At 49.2% G+C, this 14,150-nt stretch overlaps 1 protein-coding gene and 1 non-coding gene across 3 annotated transcripts; both read right to left on the reverse strand.

Moving 5' to 3' along the window:
* Window positions 1-452: 452 nt before the first annotated feature.
* Window positions 453-5,967, reverse strand: STX4 (syntaxin 4). 2 transcript variants are annotated; one of them, XM_045508296.2, is made up of 11 exons: window positions 5,824-5,967; window positions 5,396-5,497; window positions 5,184-5,283; window positions 4,974-5,048; window positions 4,154-4,224; window positions 2,546-2,654; window positions 2,397-2,473; window positions 2,024-2,161; window positions 989-1,099; window positions 801-899; window positions 453-706 (listed from the first exon to the last, which is right to left on the reverse strand). In XM_045508296.2, the coding sequence occupies exons 4-10, from the start codon at window positions 5,044-5,046 to the stop codon at window positions 819-821; spliced, it is 660 nt and encodes a 219-aa protein (XP_045364252.1). In that variant the 5' UTR covers window positions 5,047-5,048; window positions 5,184-5,283; window positions 5,396-5,497; window positions 5,824-5,967; the 3' UTR covers window positions 453-706; window positions 801-818. The 2 variants fall into 2 exon arrangements, with proteins under 2 accessions (XP_045364252.1, XP_010970735.1); XM_010972433.3 differs by having other exon boundaries at window positions 5,686-5,824.
* Window positions 5,968-13,157: 7,190 nt separating this feature from the next.
* LOC123613500 (U1 spliceosomal RNA) lies at window positions 13,158-13,321 on the reverse strand. Its single transcript, XR_006720864.2, has one exon. It is a non-coding gene; the product is annotated as a U1 spliceosomal RNA (small nuclear RNA).
* Between the last annotated feature and the right edge of the window lie 829 nt (window positions 13,322-14,150).

Here is a 14,150-nt window from a genome sequence, read left to right on the forward strand (position 1 = left end):
CTTCCCACAATTGGCCCCTCCTCATTTACCATTCCACTCAAATATCACCCCCTTTGAGACAGGCCCTTCCTTGTCTACTGTATCCAAAGTAACAGCCTCAATTACTTTTTCACAGTGCCTCTTCTTCTTGGCCTCAGAAGTGCCCATGGATGCCCCCCTCCACACACACACACACATCTCACCTGTGCCCCAGCCTGGCCTGGCCCAGCCTCACTGCTCTTTCCCCAGGGACAGTACAGAGCCAGATGTGGACGATACCCCCTCTTGGCCCCACCGGTTTTATGGGAGGGTAGTAGGGCAGTGCCAGCCTGGTGTGGTCACAGCACCTAGGACAGTCTGATCTGAGCCTGCCTGGGCAGGGCCTGTCCCTAAGGGTGGCCAGGAGGTGGGGATGCTGGATACCTGGAGACCCTGGACCGGCCTTTTCAGGAACATAAATGCAAAGGAGAATCTCCAAGTTCTTTTTGTTTTTTAATTTCTTACAAAACCACATGTCCCAGCCAAACAGGACACTGCAGGCCCGTCCCCAGGCATTGTGGCCTGATGGGGGAAGCCCTCATGGATGGGTGGCTGCCAACCCCAGAAGAACCGTCTGCCCTTCTGCCCAGGGCCAGTGTGAGGGAGGGGTCTGGCTGGAGGCTCTGTCCTGCCCACCCCCAGCTGCTGGGAGAGAAGGCAGACCCTGGGTCCCTGGTGCTGTCAGTGCCTGAAAAGGAAGGAGGGAGAAGACGGTTTGAGGGGGGAGGAAAGGCTGGGGTCAGGGACAGGGCAAGCCAGGGGGCAGGCCCACAATATCTCACCTAGAATATGCGATGCTATCAAACCAACGTGGAGACGCTAATGATGACCACCAGAATGAGGACAGTGACGGACAAACAGATGGCAATAAAGATTTTCTTCTGTGGGAGAGGAGGGGGTGGGTCAGGGAAACTCAGGAGAGGAGGGAGGGTGGGCCACCCAGTGCGGGGGATGGGTGGGGGAGGCTCACCTTCCTCGCCTTCTTCTGGTTCTCCAGGGCCACCTTGACATGTTCCTGCCCACGTTCCACATAGTCTGCTGAGCTCAGAATGTTCTTCTCAATTCGGTTGATCATCTCCCCCTACTCAGAAAAGGGGGTGGTTCAGGCGGGTAGGAATGACGGGGGTGGTGGGCCCAGCAGCAACTCTGTCTGCCCACCCCAGCCCCAAATGACTAATGGACGTTCCTGGCAGAAAACACTACACTAACAAAGACATGGAGGCAGAACTACATCTGATCAAAGTTCACACTCCAGAAGGTGGCTTCCAGGCCCCCTGTGCCATGCGCTCCCTCTGCCCTGCTCGCCTGCCCACTACAACCTCTACTTGCAGTGCTGGCTGGGAGCTGAGTACCTTAAATGGCTCATACTTTTTCACAGAGGGTGAACTTCCATCCCCTCATGAATCTGTCTGAATTCAGCCTGTCTCCCAGCTGCTGTGAAGCCCTCCCTATCCCTGCCTCCTCCTGGCACTGCCAGCCTTCAGGTCCTGGTACTCCTACTGAAAGAACTCTCTTCCCCACAACTCCCAGCTGCAACAGGGCACTGGCTACAGCCCTGGGGGGTCAGTCCTCCAGAACAGGGCTAGAAGCTCCCCTTATACAACCAGGGCCAGGGGAGGAACACCACCTCCCACCCCAACCTTCTGCAGAATTCAGGAGGCATGCCCTCTGGGGGCAACTCTGGAGCTCTTAGAGGTATAAGAGTAGATTCTGTTTGTGGAGGAGGAGCCAGGGTTTGGGTCATTCCTGGGGTGGGCTCAAGTTGGGGAGGTGGGGCGCAACGTATAGAGGAGCAGCCATCTGGGCAGCTGCTGAAGAGGTTGCAGTTGGGGGCACAGCTAAGGAAGGAAGTAAGGGCCGACCTGGAGGCATGGCCCAGTCTGGAGGGAAATGAAAGCCTCAGAGAGGGTGGAAGGGGGCTGACAGCCACGACTGGGGTTCTGACTGCACATAGTCTCACATCGAGGGGCCGGATCAAGCCCGGCCAGCTGCTCGCAGTGCCCACCTGCATCTCCACCTCAGTAGCCAGAAAAGTGAAAATCTCATGAAGTTCACGGATACTGCGTTCAAGCTGCTGGATCTCACTGTGCCGGGCCGAGATCTCATTGAGGGCCTGTCGAGTCACCTGCGTGTCCTTCAGTATCTGGAGAGTGGACAGGAGTGGAGGAACAGGTCACAGGGAAGCCAGCAGCAGGTTCAGAAGTTCCTGTTGAGCTTCAGGGCAGCCCTCAGACCTAGAACTGGGCCAGGGCCCTGAAGAGTGAGTCCAGGCATGCTAATTCGCTCCCTGATGGGCCTCAGGATTCCCTCCATCAAAAAGGGGCCAGGACTCAGAGGATGGGAGGCCCGGCAGAGGGAGGCTGGATGCGGCTACTCACATTGGACACAAACACCTCACTCTGCCCGCTGTCCAGCATCTGCTCCAGCTCCTCATCCGACACCATTCCAGCATTTGCTGTGAAGGAAAAGGCCAGGTTCAGAGCTGGGTCAGATCACCTGACCCTGTGGGCCGGGTGCCATGACTCACTGATCTTCAGCTGCCTCCGAATCCGCTCCACATTCTTCTCCCGGTATTCGGACTGCATTGAGTTGCACTTGTTGATGAGCTCCACGAATTGCTGGGACAGGACCCCGTGCTAAGGATGGAGAATAGAGGCTGGGCAACCCTGGGAGGATCCCTGCCCGGTCTGGGCCTCAGCATCCCCATGGGTACAGTGAGCACAGAGCATAAGCTGTTTTAGGTTCCTGCTGCCTTAACCACCTTGAAAAGCTCCCCCAGTCTCTCAAAGTAAAAGCTGAGGCCCCTACCAGGGCCTACAAGGCCCTACAGGACCCATCCTCCCCACTTTCCCTCTGATCTTAATCTTCCCAATCATTTCTTCCCTACAGAGTGGGCTCCTTACTCTTTTCTGAACAAAGCACACCCCACCTCAGGCCTCTGCACTCACCGCTCCCTCAGCCTTGAAGGCTCAAGCCCCACAAAGGCCTTTAAGTCTTTGTTGTGATGTCACCTTCTGAATGAAGTTTTCCCCACCTTATTGAAACTGCAACCTGCCATCGCCCAGTGTTCTCAATTCCTCTTCTGCTCTTTTCCCTTAATGAATACTATGTTCTAAAGTAATTTACTTATTTATTATGGTGATTGTCTCTCCCCACTGGAATGTAAGCTCCATGGGGATACGGATCTTTGGTTCATGGTTGTATCCCAAACATCTAGAAAAGGGTCTGGCACACAGTTAGTCCTCAATAAATATTTGTTGAATGCTTGCTGAACACCAGCCTCACTGCTTAGACAGAGGTGTGCCAGTATGCTTGGAGGTCAGCCAATTGCCCAGATTTTACAGGTCTACCTGGGTCCTCGGCCTCTCACACCAATGACCATCACAAGCTCCTGAAACACACTCACAACTTGTCCATTCCCCTGGTGTCTAAAACATGCTCATTACTTGGAGTTCCTTCCTCAGAGACACATCTGCTCTCCTGGCTTCTGCTGCACTCTTTCAGATGCTTGAAATGCTCCATCTTCAATCTGGGGTCTTTGCTGAGCTCTGAGCCTACCTACTCCAACTCTCATCTCCAAGAACTCCAAACCACTCCTCCTCACTGGGCACCCAAAGGAGGCATCTCAAATCTTCTTACTAAGATGTTGATTCAGTGACCTCCCCCACCAGGGAAGTTCCTCTTCCTGACTTCTTGAATTCTTCCCCTGGGGCAGAGGATGTCCCTGTCATATGGGCAGGGAACCTCCCAGTCATTTGACTGCTCCCTCTTCTTCCCTGGGCAGAGCCATTAGCTACCAAGTCCTACCTGAGTAATGTCTTTGTCATCTGTTCAAGTTTAACTCCCCATCTTGGCTTCTAGAATGTGTATCACCTACAGCCAAGGCCAGATCATGTCAGGAGACTCAGCAATGTCTCACTGAATGGAGGAGAAGGCAGGGTGTTATCATGGATTGGAAGTCAGGAGACCTGGTTTCTTGACCTTGGGTGAGTCCTTTTTCTCTCTGAGCCTCAGTTTCCCCATTTGAAAAATCAGGTTGGACTTGATCTCTAAGGGCCTTCATTCTTACGTCTGCCATCTAATGATCTATAAAACACTTGCTGAAATGTTCTGGTTCTGGGAATGACAAACCCACCTGGGTTTTTCTCATTCTTGTGTTGACCGAGTTATAATTCTCATCAGCTTCCTCCTTCTGGGGCTCTATGGCTGTGGGAAGACACAAAGGTATTGGTGGAGGAAAGGGTTAGACCTGTGGCTTCTGAAATTCATCTGGGGACTAACACACAGGGCCACATTCATACCCCAGCCACCTAGCCATACAACAGAGAATTGCTTATCTCCATAGGATTTTTTTGGAAGTATAATTTATCATAAAATGACTAATTCTGAGCCTCTGAAAGGAGAAAGTATATTTTTCTTTGCAATAAATACATCAGAGAATTCCCACAAGTATGCAGAGGCCTCCTAACAAAACCTCCATCTGCCTACCCAAAGAATGCACACTGGGCAGCAAGAATTGTAGGAGTACAGCTGATCCTTGCACAACATGGGTTTGAACTGCATGGGTCCACTTATACCTGGATTTTAAAAAAATAAATGCATACTCAGTACTACACAATGCATGGCTGGTTGAAACTATCCACACAGAACCTGGGACTTGGAGCACGGACTATACAGTTATATGCAGATCATGACTAGGGCAGGGGAGTTGGCAACTCTAACCTCCACATTGGTCAAGGGTCAAATGTAAATGGTTTCACTATAAATAGGGGAGCCTGAGAGGCAGGCATATGTGGAAAGAAATTAGGATTGGAAACCAGAAGATGCAGATTCTAGATGTAGGCCTATTGTGTGACCTGGATATATATCACTGGCCTCTCTGGGCCATACACTTCCCAGATATACCAGGAGCTGGGCAGGACCAGAGGAAAGTATCTGAGGTCCTAAGAGCTTACCCTTTAGCTGCGCGCGGATGTCCCTCCCCAGCTGTTTGATCTCGTCGCGCAGGTTCTGCAGGTCCTGCTTCATGCCTGAACAAGAGAAAGCCAAGTTTCCCAAACAGCAGCCTGTACCTCAACAAATCTCCCTGGCCACCATCTGCGTGGAACTACAATCCCCACAATCCCTCTGGCTAAGCATGCGTTCTGCACCGGGTTTCCACTCACTCTCCTCGGGAAGGGGCGTGGCCAGGATGGTGACCTGCTGCTTCTCCAACTCTCGGACTTTATTCTCCAGCTTGACAATAGTCTGCCGAATTGTCCGGACCTGGGGGTAATGACCGAAAGGGCAGAAGGAGGTATAGGGGTACTCCAGACCGCACTGCTTCTTGAGTCCTCCAGGCCCCTCGTGAATCCAGGCCGAGACCCCAGCCTCTTACCTTCTGGAAGAACTCATCGTCCGGGCTCCCCAGTCGTGCCGTGCCCGGGTGTACCACCAGCGCGACGCGCTCCTTGTCCTCATCGTCCGAGCTGTCATCCCCCTGCCAGGGTCGGGGTCACTGGCATCACTTCCTTGCTGTCGCTCTCGCCCCGCAGGACTCACGGGCTTCCGGGTCTTTCCTTACTAGCCCACAGCTACCCCTCCCTGCCCCGAACACCAGGAGTCCTGCATTCCAGCCAGACCCCACCCCATCCGCCCGTCCCCAACCCTGCTGCGCCGACTTCTCACCTGCCTCAGTTCGCGGGTCCTGTCCCGCATGGCGGCCCCAGCTCCCTCTCCCCGGCGCCGGAGCCGGGAGGGCCTCAAGATTTTAAGTTTGGAACTCCCGTACCCCACTCACACCCTGACACTCCCCTCCGCCCTCACCTTGCGGACCCCAAAGCCCCCAACCAGCCACCAGAGGCTCTGTCCTTGGCACCATTCACAGTCAAGGGGAAGGAGCCGACCTCGGGGACCCCCAAGTTTCCACAGGTTGGAATTCCCTTTTCTTTCCCCCCTCCCGCTCCCGTAGCCTCGGCCCCGCCCCCTCTGGGATGACTGGAGCATGCGCATGGGGTCGCGTCTCTTCCCCTCTCGAAGGAAAGGCGGAGGTCGGAAGCCACAGTGCCCTGAACGGAAGCGAAATTGCCAGGACGTGAGAACCCGCCCCCTTTGCCGGAACTATCGCATCTTCCAACGGAAATCTGGTTGCCAAAAGGGGTGGGAATGCGTCATTGGTACGTAGTCTGAGAGGCCCCACATCTCACATCACCCCATAGTGCACCCCCCCGCGTCACGTGACCAGCCGGGTACCAGCGTCTCCGACCATAGAACGTGACACTTCGAGTGTCACGTGTCTCGGCTCTGTCAACTCTGGCTCTGGAACACCTATCTCCCCAGTGTCCTCGGCACCCCGCCGCCCGCGTTACCCACCTTCAGCCCCCACGGGGCGAGGAGAGGGCACTGAGTATCCCCAGAGACCTTTTGAGGCAGTAGGTGGTAGGACCCTGGCTGAATTCGGCTTTATTTCTTTCGGGTCTAGAGGTGTGGGCAGACTGACGCCTTAGGATTTGGGGTTGTGAACATCATGAGACCTTGAAACTCAGAAAATAATAAGATCCAGCGTCAGAGTGTTGCAGGGTTTTGTAGGCAGAGAATCTGGGGGTGGGAAGTGACCTCACCCGAGGCAAAAGTTTCTCCCGCATACTCCTGGCACAGCTTCTGACAGGTGGGCGGCTGGCACCGGTTTGAGCACTGCAGTCCCGCCGCACTCACTACCTTCTGAGCAGTGAGACCATTTCAGGGCAGCTCAGGCTGGAAAAGAGTCTGTTATACTGAGCAGCAAGTCACCTACACCCTGCCCTCTGCCCCAACTTGCACCAGGTCTACCCTCTGGAGTCCACCCAAAACTTCCACATTATAGTGGCCTGTGTGCTCTTGAGGTGAGGGCATGACTTGTGTGGTTCTCACCCGAATCCCCAGCACCTAGTTCAGTACCCAGCACAGACTGGGCCCGCAGTAAATACTTGTGGACAGAATTTTAGCCTTTTTTCTGAAGATGAAGCTTATCATTCCCTAGTCTTCTCTTAATTTAAGCTTCAGGCGCTCACGGTGACACTTCCGTAACCCTGACCCTCTAGATGTTCATTCCATTCAGTGGATATTTATTGGGCACTTACTATGGGCCAGACACTGTTCCAGGAGCCGGAGATACATCGAGACGAAAATGCCTTAGACTTTTGGAACCTACATTCTATAGGAGGAGGCCCCAAGGCTACTCAGTGAGTTTCAGCATAGCCGGAATGAATATTAGGTCTCCTGGACCCCAGAACTCTGGCCAGGGAGCTTATATGAAGGTCAAGCAAGGGAAGGAAGGACCTCTCTCTAGTATGTCCTGTTAAGGAAGCCTAGATTTCTGTGACTGAGTTGCTGTGGACTTCTGGAAAGTCACTTCTTGTCTCTGGGCCTTGATCTCCCATCTCTACAGTGGGTGGCAGTAGGGGGGTGGAGAGATAGCCTTTATGGGTATTCCCTGCTCTAAAGTTCAATGATAATGAGGTTGGAAACTGTCAAGTGCTGTCTAACTCTGTGTGAGGGGCTTTGATCCTTCTCCTCTTCCCTTTAGTCTCCAGCTGCCTGGGGCTGGGAATGAAGGAGAGAAGCTGGTGCTGCTCCAAGTAGCCAGAGAAGGAGTGAAGATGAGGGGGTTAAATGAAGGGCTCAGGAGGCCCAGCTCTGCCCTTGGGGGTCCCCTGGAGATCATGAGGAAGAATTTCTCTGCTCTTGGGTCTTCCATCTCAGCCTCTGCCTCCCTGCCCCACCTCCTTTCTTTCTCTGTCTCTGTCTCCATCTCTAGTCTCTCTGTCTCCCTTAGTGGTAGAGTGGAAAGGCTTTTGGACATCTGACTCGTAGCCCTGTGTGTGAATAATTCATTGTTCCTCTCTGGGACTTAGATTCGCCACTGGACCACTTGGTCTGGTAATTTCTGTTTTGCCTCAGGTAAGAACTGAGCAATATCAGGTGAGGTTATGAAAGGGTCTTGTAAACTGTTAAGGGTACGCTCCTCTGCAGGCCTTTACTATGTGGGTTCCAGGTTTCTCTGGACCCACCAGTCCCATCTTCCTCTCTCCATTTCTTAGCCTTTTGATGATCTGCCTTCTTGGTTCCAGCTATGATCTGGATTTGTTGATGCCTTTGTTAAATTTCCAAGAATTATGATATTCATCATTTTATTTGTGGTCTCTGGGTGGAATCACAGGGCTTCAGGATGGTAACTTAAGGTCATAGCAGGCTGGGCTCAAAGCCTCACGGAGGAGAAGGGGAGCAGAGGCCATCTCAGGAGAATGGCTCTGGGGATAGAACTTTCCAGAGCTGAGCCTTAATCTCTGTTTCATGGTCTGTTTTTACTCCTCTCAGGCCCTCTGAGTAGCCTCGAAGTGTGCATTAAGTGTATTGAGCCTTAGATGTGTGGCTGTTGGGGGAGGGGTATTTTCCTTTCAGTCTGGGTGAAGGTTAGACCCTACTTGATCATGACACTTGTCAGTTTGTCCTGTCCTCTCCATCTGCAGGTCCATCCTACCCACACTGGAACCAGATGACCTGGTTGGGAATCCCAGCTCATTCACGAGCTGTATAAGCCCGTAAGGCAAGTTACTTAACCTTCTCTATGCCTCAGTTTCCTCATTTGAAAACTGGTAACAGTAACAGTACCAATCTCAGGGGGTTGCCTTAAGGATTCAATGTGATGATGTGTGTAAAGTGAAAAGAACAGTGTCTGGAACTGAACAAGTGCTCTATAAGTGTTTGCTGCTGTTACATGACAGTGATGATAATGATTGTCACTCTGAGGATGTCAGCAGCTCCAGTGTCTCTGTCAGGGATTCCACGCTACTGCTCATCCAGGGTCTTCCTTCCTCTTCCCATCTCCTGAGCCCCCTGTGCCCCAGACCCTAGGCCAGGGGCCTTACCAACTCCTGCCCATCTCTCAAGTCTCCTCTTGGATCTGCCACAATATAGATGTTGCTTATTCATTTCATGTATTGTCTGTCTTCACCCCTCCTCCTCACCCTACTAGAATGTAAGCTCCATGAGGACAGGGATTTTCATCTGCATTATTCCCTGCTGTGTCCCCAGTACCTACACCAGTGCCTGGCACATAGTCGCTGGTCAATAAATATTCATGAGGGAATGAAATGATTTCTTTTTATCTTAATAGTTACCTAGCATTTACTATGTGCCAGGCACCAATATAAGGACTTTGTAACTATTTACTTATTTCATCCTGGTATCGGTTCTACGAGATAGTTAACATTATTGTCCTCCTTTCATAGAGGAGGAAACTGAGGCAGAGACGTTGAGTAACTTGCCCAGAGTTATACACTAATGAATATGAGAGCTAGGATTTGATCCCAGAAAGTGAAGCTCCAGACTCCGCTCTACATGAAAAAATTCTTCATGACAGAAAAAAAATCAAAGCAAAATCAAAAGACATCAAACTGGGGAAAAATATTTGCCATTCTTATCATACGCAAAGGGCTAATCTCCCTGTTGTTTAGATAGCTCCCACATATTGATAAGTAAGACCAAGGGTTCAATTAAAAAATGGACCAAGAACATGATAGACAGATCACAAAAAAAGACAATAAGGGCTTAAACACATGTGCAGGTGTTCATCTTTGCACATAATTTCGAGAAATGAAAAGATAATACTGAAGTATCATTATTTACTGCATTAGCAAAATTCATATGTCTGACAAAACACTCTTTTGGCCAAACTGAGGGGAAACCGGAATTTTCACTCATTGTTGAGGGGGTTGCAAAGTGATACAACCCAGATAATATTTATCAAAATTCTGGACGCAGGAATCCCACTTCTGAAAAGCTGTCTGAAAGGTAAATCGGTTCGCTCCTCCTTCATGAGAAACCACCCCAATACTCACCGGCATAAAACAACAAGGATTTATTGTTTCTCCAGATTCTAAGGATCGCTGGGTGGTTTTGCTGCTGGTCTTACCTTAGGTTACTCAGTTGACGCGGTCAGCTGGCACTGTGGCTGGAGTTGGATGGCCCATGAGGGCCTCTCTCATACATACATGTCTGGGACCGTATTTCTTTTTTTTTTTTTTTAATTTATTTTTTATTTATTTTTTGAAGGGGGAGGAAACTAGGCTTATTCATTTATTTATTTTTAGAGAAGGAACTGAGAATTGTAACCCAGAGCCTTGTGCATGCTAGCATGAGCTCTCCCAAGTGAGCTATACCCTCCCCCGCCAGGACCTCATCTCTGATGGCCCAGTTGGCTGGGACGATGCCTGCACCACTCTCTCCTGGGTTTCTTCATAGCATAGTGGCCTCAGGGTTCCAAGAGGGTGAGAGTAGAAGCCGCAAGATCTCATGAGGCCCTGCTCAGAAGTTGCACAACATTACTTCCACCATATTCTGTTAGTCAAAGAGACTCACAAATCCATAAGGGCTGCAAAGAGTGAAGAAATGGATGCTGACTCTGGTTTTGATGGAGAGAAAGGCTAGAATGAGCTCCCTGGGAGGCACATACCGGTTGACCAGGAGAATGTTTCAGTAATCCAGGGTTTCTGCCTGGATTGAATCCCAGCTCCTGTCTTCAGTATGTTACTTAAACTCTTCACTTTGGTTTCCTGATAAGTAAACAGAGGTAATAATAACAGTAACCCCACATGGTTGTTGTGAAGATTAAATGAATTAACACGTTTAAAACAGAGCTTGACACAGGATAAACACTCTGCAAGAATTAGTTATGACTCTCACTATTAGTCGTAGTGTTATTAACATTATATTCATTTTAAGGGTTCAGGATGATTTGAACAGGCAGTGGAAATAGTGAGGAGAGGGATGTGTGACCAAATTCCAGGGGCCTAATGAATATAACCTGAAAAATGGATTTGAGGGATGGAGGAACAGGAAGGGGCACACACCAGAATAACAGTGCTCTTTCACATCTGCTTGAATTGAGATTTTCAAGTTCACAAATGGCTTTCATGCTTGTTTTCACAGTAAATCTCCTGCTGTGCCTGAGGGGTGCATATTATAGCCCATTTTTCAGATTTGGAAACTAGGGCTTAGAGAAGTTAGGTAACTGGCTCCATGGGGACAGGCTGCTCTTTGCTCTGCTCTCCACTGTGTCTCTAGCCACAGAATGTAGTCCTTTCACAAAGAGTAGGGCCTCAAGAAATTCCGGTTAATGGATGAATAGGTCAAATGGGTATTCATTCTTTTGTTCCTAAGCACAGCAGGTGTGATACGTCCTGTGCCAGGTACCATAGCAGAGCAAAGATTAATCAGATAGGATCCTTGAATATGAGGCACTCAGAGCCCAACAGATTAACCAGCTGTGTGTACATTTTGCCACCTGAAGCACTGAGGCTTCCTTGAAGGGCAGGTGCTCTGGGAAGTAACCCAGACCTACAGCAAAAGTAAACCTTTGTTTATTAAGTCACTGAGATTTGGGGGATGTTTGTTATGTAGCATAACCTAGCATTAGCCTTGCCTAGCTGATATTCCATGGTTCTCAAACTTGACTGAAAATAAGAATTGCCAGAGGTAACTGCTAAAAACCCAGATTCCTGGGCCCCAACCCGGATCTACTGACTTAGAATTTCCAGGGAAGAGACCTGTATATTTAATAGGCTTGCCCTCCAGCTTCGGGAGGGTCAAGAAAGACTCCTGTGGCTAAACTTGGAATGGAAGAGTAGGAACTGGGCTTGGGGATGGGAGAGGGAAGGGTATTCCAAGGCTCAGGAACAACATGAGAAAAGGCATGGATTGGGGAATTGCAGGGACTGGCTTGGGACTAGGTATGTGGGGGATGGTGGTATGTGCTAAAGTGGGAAGTCAGGTTAGGAAGCCTGGGCTTTATCTCATTGGCAATGGGGAATTGGAGTGGTTTTCTGAGCAGGAGCTGGCCTTGTTATATTGATGGTCCAGGTGATCCACCTCCCAGGGTTACTGAGTGGACTTTTAAGTGATCATAGATGTGTTGAGTTCAAATCACTGCCCCATGAGAGGAATTACCGTTATCACATAGCGTGTATTTGTGACCGTCCTTAGAGCCGCAACCAGATTTGAGTTATGCATCTTTCACTCATTCATTCATTCAACAAATATTTATTGAGCACCTACTATGTGACAGGTGCCATAGTGCCACTGGAGAACCAGCAAGGGACAAAACAAGCAAAATTCCCTGCCTTCAAGTCCTGAACAGACATTGTTCCAAAGAGGACATGTAGAAGGCCAACAGGCCCATGAAAAGATGCTCAGCATTGCAAATCAAAACCACAATCACCTCACTCCTGACAGAATGACCATCATCCAAAAGAACGCAAGTAACAAATGTTGACAAGGATGTGGAGAAACGGGAACCCTTGTACGCTGTTGATGGGAATGTAAATTGGTACAGTCACTGAGGAAAACAGTATGGAGGTTTCACAAAACACTAAAAATAGAACTACCATACAACCAGGAATTCCGTTCCTGGGTATATACCTAAAAAAAACAAAAACACTAATTCAAAAAGATACATGTACCCCAATGTTTATAGCAGCATTATCTGCAATTGCCAAGATATGGAAACAACTTAATTGTCCATCAACAGATGAAGGGATTAAGAAGATGTGATCTATATGAACAATGGAATATTACTCAGCCATAAAAAGAATGAAATTTTGCCATTTGCAACAACATGGATGGACTTGGAGGGTATTACGCTAAGTGAAATACATCAGACATGGAAAGACAAATACTATATAATATCACTTCTATATGTAATCTAAAAAATACAACAAACTAGTGAATATAACAAAAAAGAAACAGAATCACAGATATAAAGGACAAACCAGTGGGGAGAGGGAAGTGGGGAGGGGCAATATAGGGGTAGGGGATTAAGATGTACAAACTATTATGTATAAAATAAGCTACTAAGATATACTGTACAACACAGGGAATATAGCCAATATTTTAGAGTAACTATAAATAGAGTACAACCTTTAAAAAATTGTAAATCATTTAAGTGTACACTTGTAACTTATATAATACTGTACATCAATTATATTTCAATTTAAAAAATCCCTGCCTTCATGGAACTTACTTTCTTTGTCTTAATGCCTGGGTAAAGGTGTGAGGGAAGATGCCATGCATTAATTCAGCTCTTCACTCAGATTATTATTATTTTTAATTAAAAAAATTTTTTTCTGGGGAAAGCTCGAACACAGTCCTCCACTATCACAAATTATACAGCTGAGCTTCCCACGTTTGGGGAAATCGCAGGGTTCAGCACATCCAGAGCACAATGGGTAAGCCTAGCCCTGGGAAAACCACCTTCCTGATCATGGCATCTCCCCTGCCAGGCAAGTATTTCACTCAGATTTTAGTGAGCGTCTACTTTGTGCCTCACCCATGTTGGTTGCTGGGGAGAAGCAGAAATGAGTCATTCCCAGGCTGTTCTAGTGTGGAAGTAGAATGAGCCCACACCGCATGAGGCTGTCTGCCTGGACCACTGTGACAGGCTTGAACTGGGCCTTGAAGGATGAGAAGTCTGTCTATCAAGGAAAGGGCAAAACAGCGTACCAGGCAGAGGAAACAACGCAGTGAAAGGCTCCAAGCTGTTCAGGGTCTATGATTCCTTGGTGTTGTTAAAGCGTGGGGTCCACAGAACAAGAAGGAAAGTGATAGGAGAGATGAGGTGATGGGGCTGCGGACCAAATGCTATTGAGTGTGATCCAGGAGGCTGAAGCAGGGTGGCTTTGTTAATGTGGGGGGTTGACGTTATCTTATTTGTTTGGTGGGCAATCACACTAACATCTGGGGAGAAAACTGGACATGAAGGAAAATGGCTGCAGGCGGGAAGACCCAAAAGAAGGCTGTCAAAACAGAATTCATCCTGATTAGGAGGGGAGTTCTGGTGCCCCTGAAGGTCCAGTTATGCTCCATCCCGCCCCTAATGCCCACCCCTCCTGCTGGTCCAGGTGAAAGCTCATGAGAGTCTAGACTGACCAGAGGTGGTGGGGATGAGGAGACCCAGGAGACAGCTCTGGGTTTGGCAGTTGAGGGAGGAGCTAGAACATTGTGGTTTTATAAGAATGGGCTTTCTAATCAAAAGATGCAGGCAAGAGTCCCAGCCCTGACCTTTACTTTGTTTAAGCAGGCCAAGTCTGTTTCCTGATCTGGACACTTGGGATAATAAC

Source organism: Camelus bactrianus, chromosome 18, assembly GCF_048773025.1.
Source record: "Camelus bactrianus isolate YW-2024 breed Bactrian camel chromosome 18, ASM4877302v1, whole genome shotgun sequence".
Taxonomy (NCBI): Eukaryota; Metazoa; Chordata; class Mammalia; order Artiodactyla; family Camelidae; genus Camelus; species Camelus bactrianus.

Coding starts and splice junctions, on each gene's coding strand:
- STX4 (XM_010972433.3), bottom strand. CDS start 5,715: ATGCGGGACAGGACCCGCGAACTGAGGCAG. Junction 2,162..2,396: donor GTGAGGTGTTTGTGTCCAAT/GTGAGTAGCCGC, acceptor TCCACTCTCCAG/ATACTGAAGGACACGCAGGT. Junction 1,100..2,023: donor CTACTGAGGTGGAGATGCAG/GTGGGCACTGCG, acceptor TTTTCTGAGTAG/GGGGAGATGATCAACCGAAT.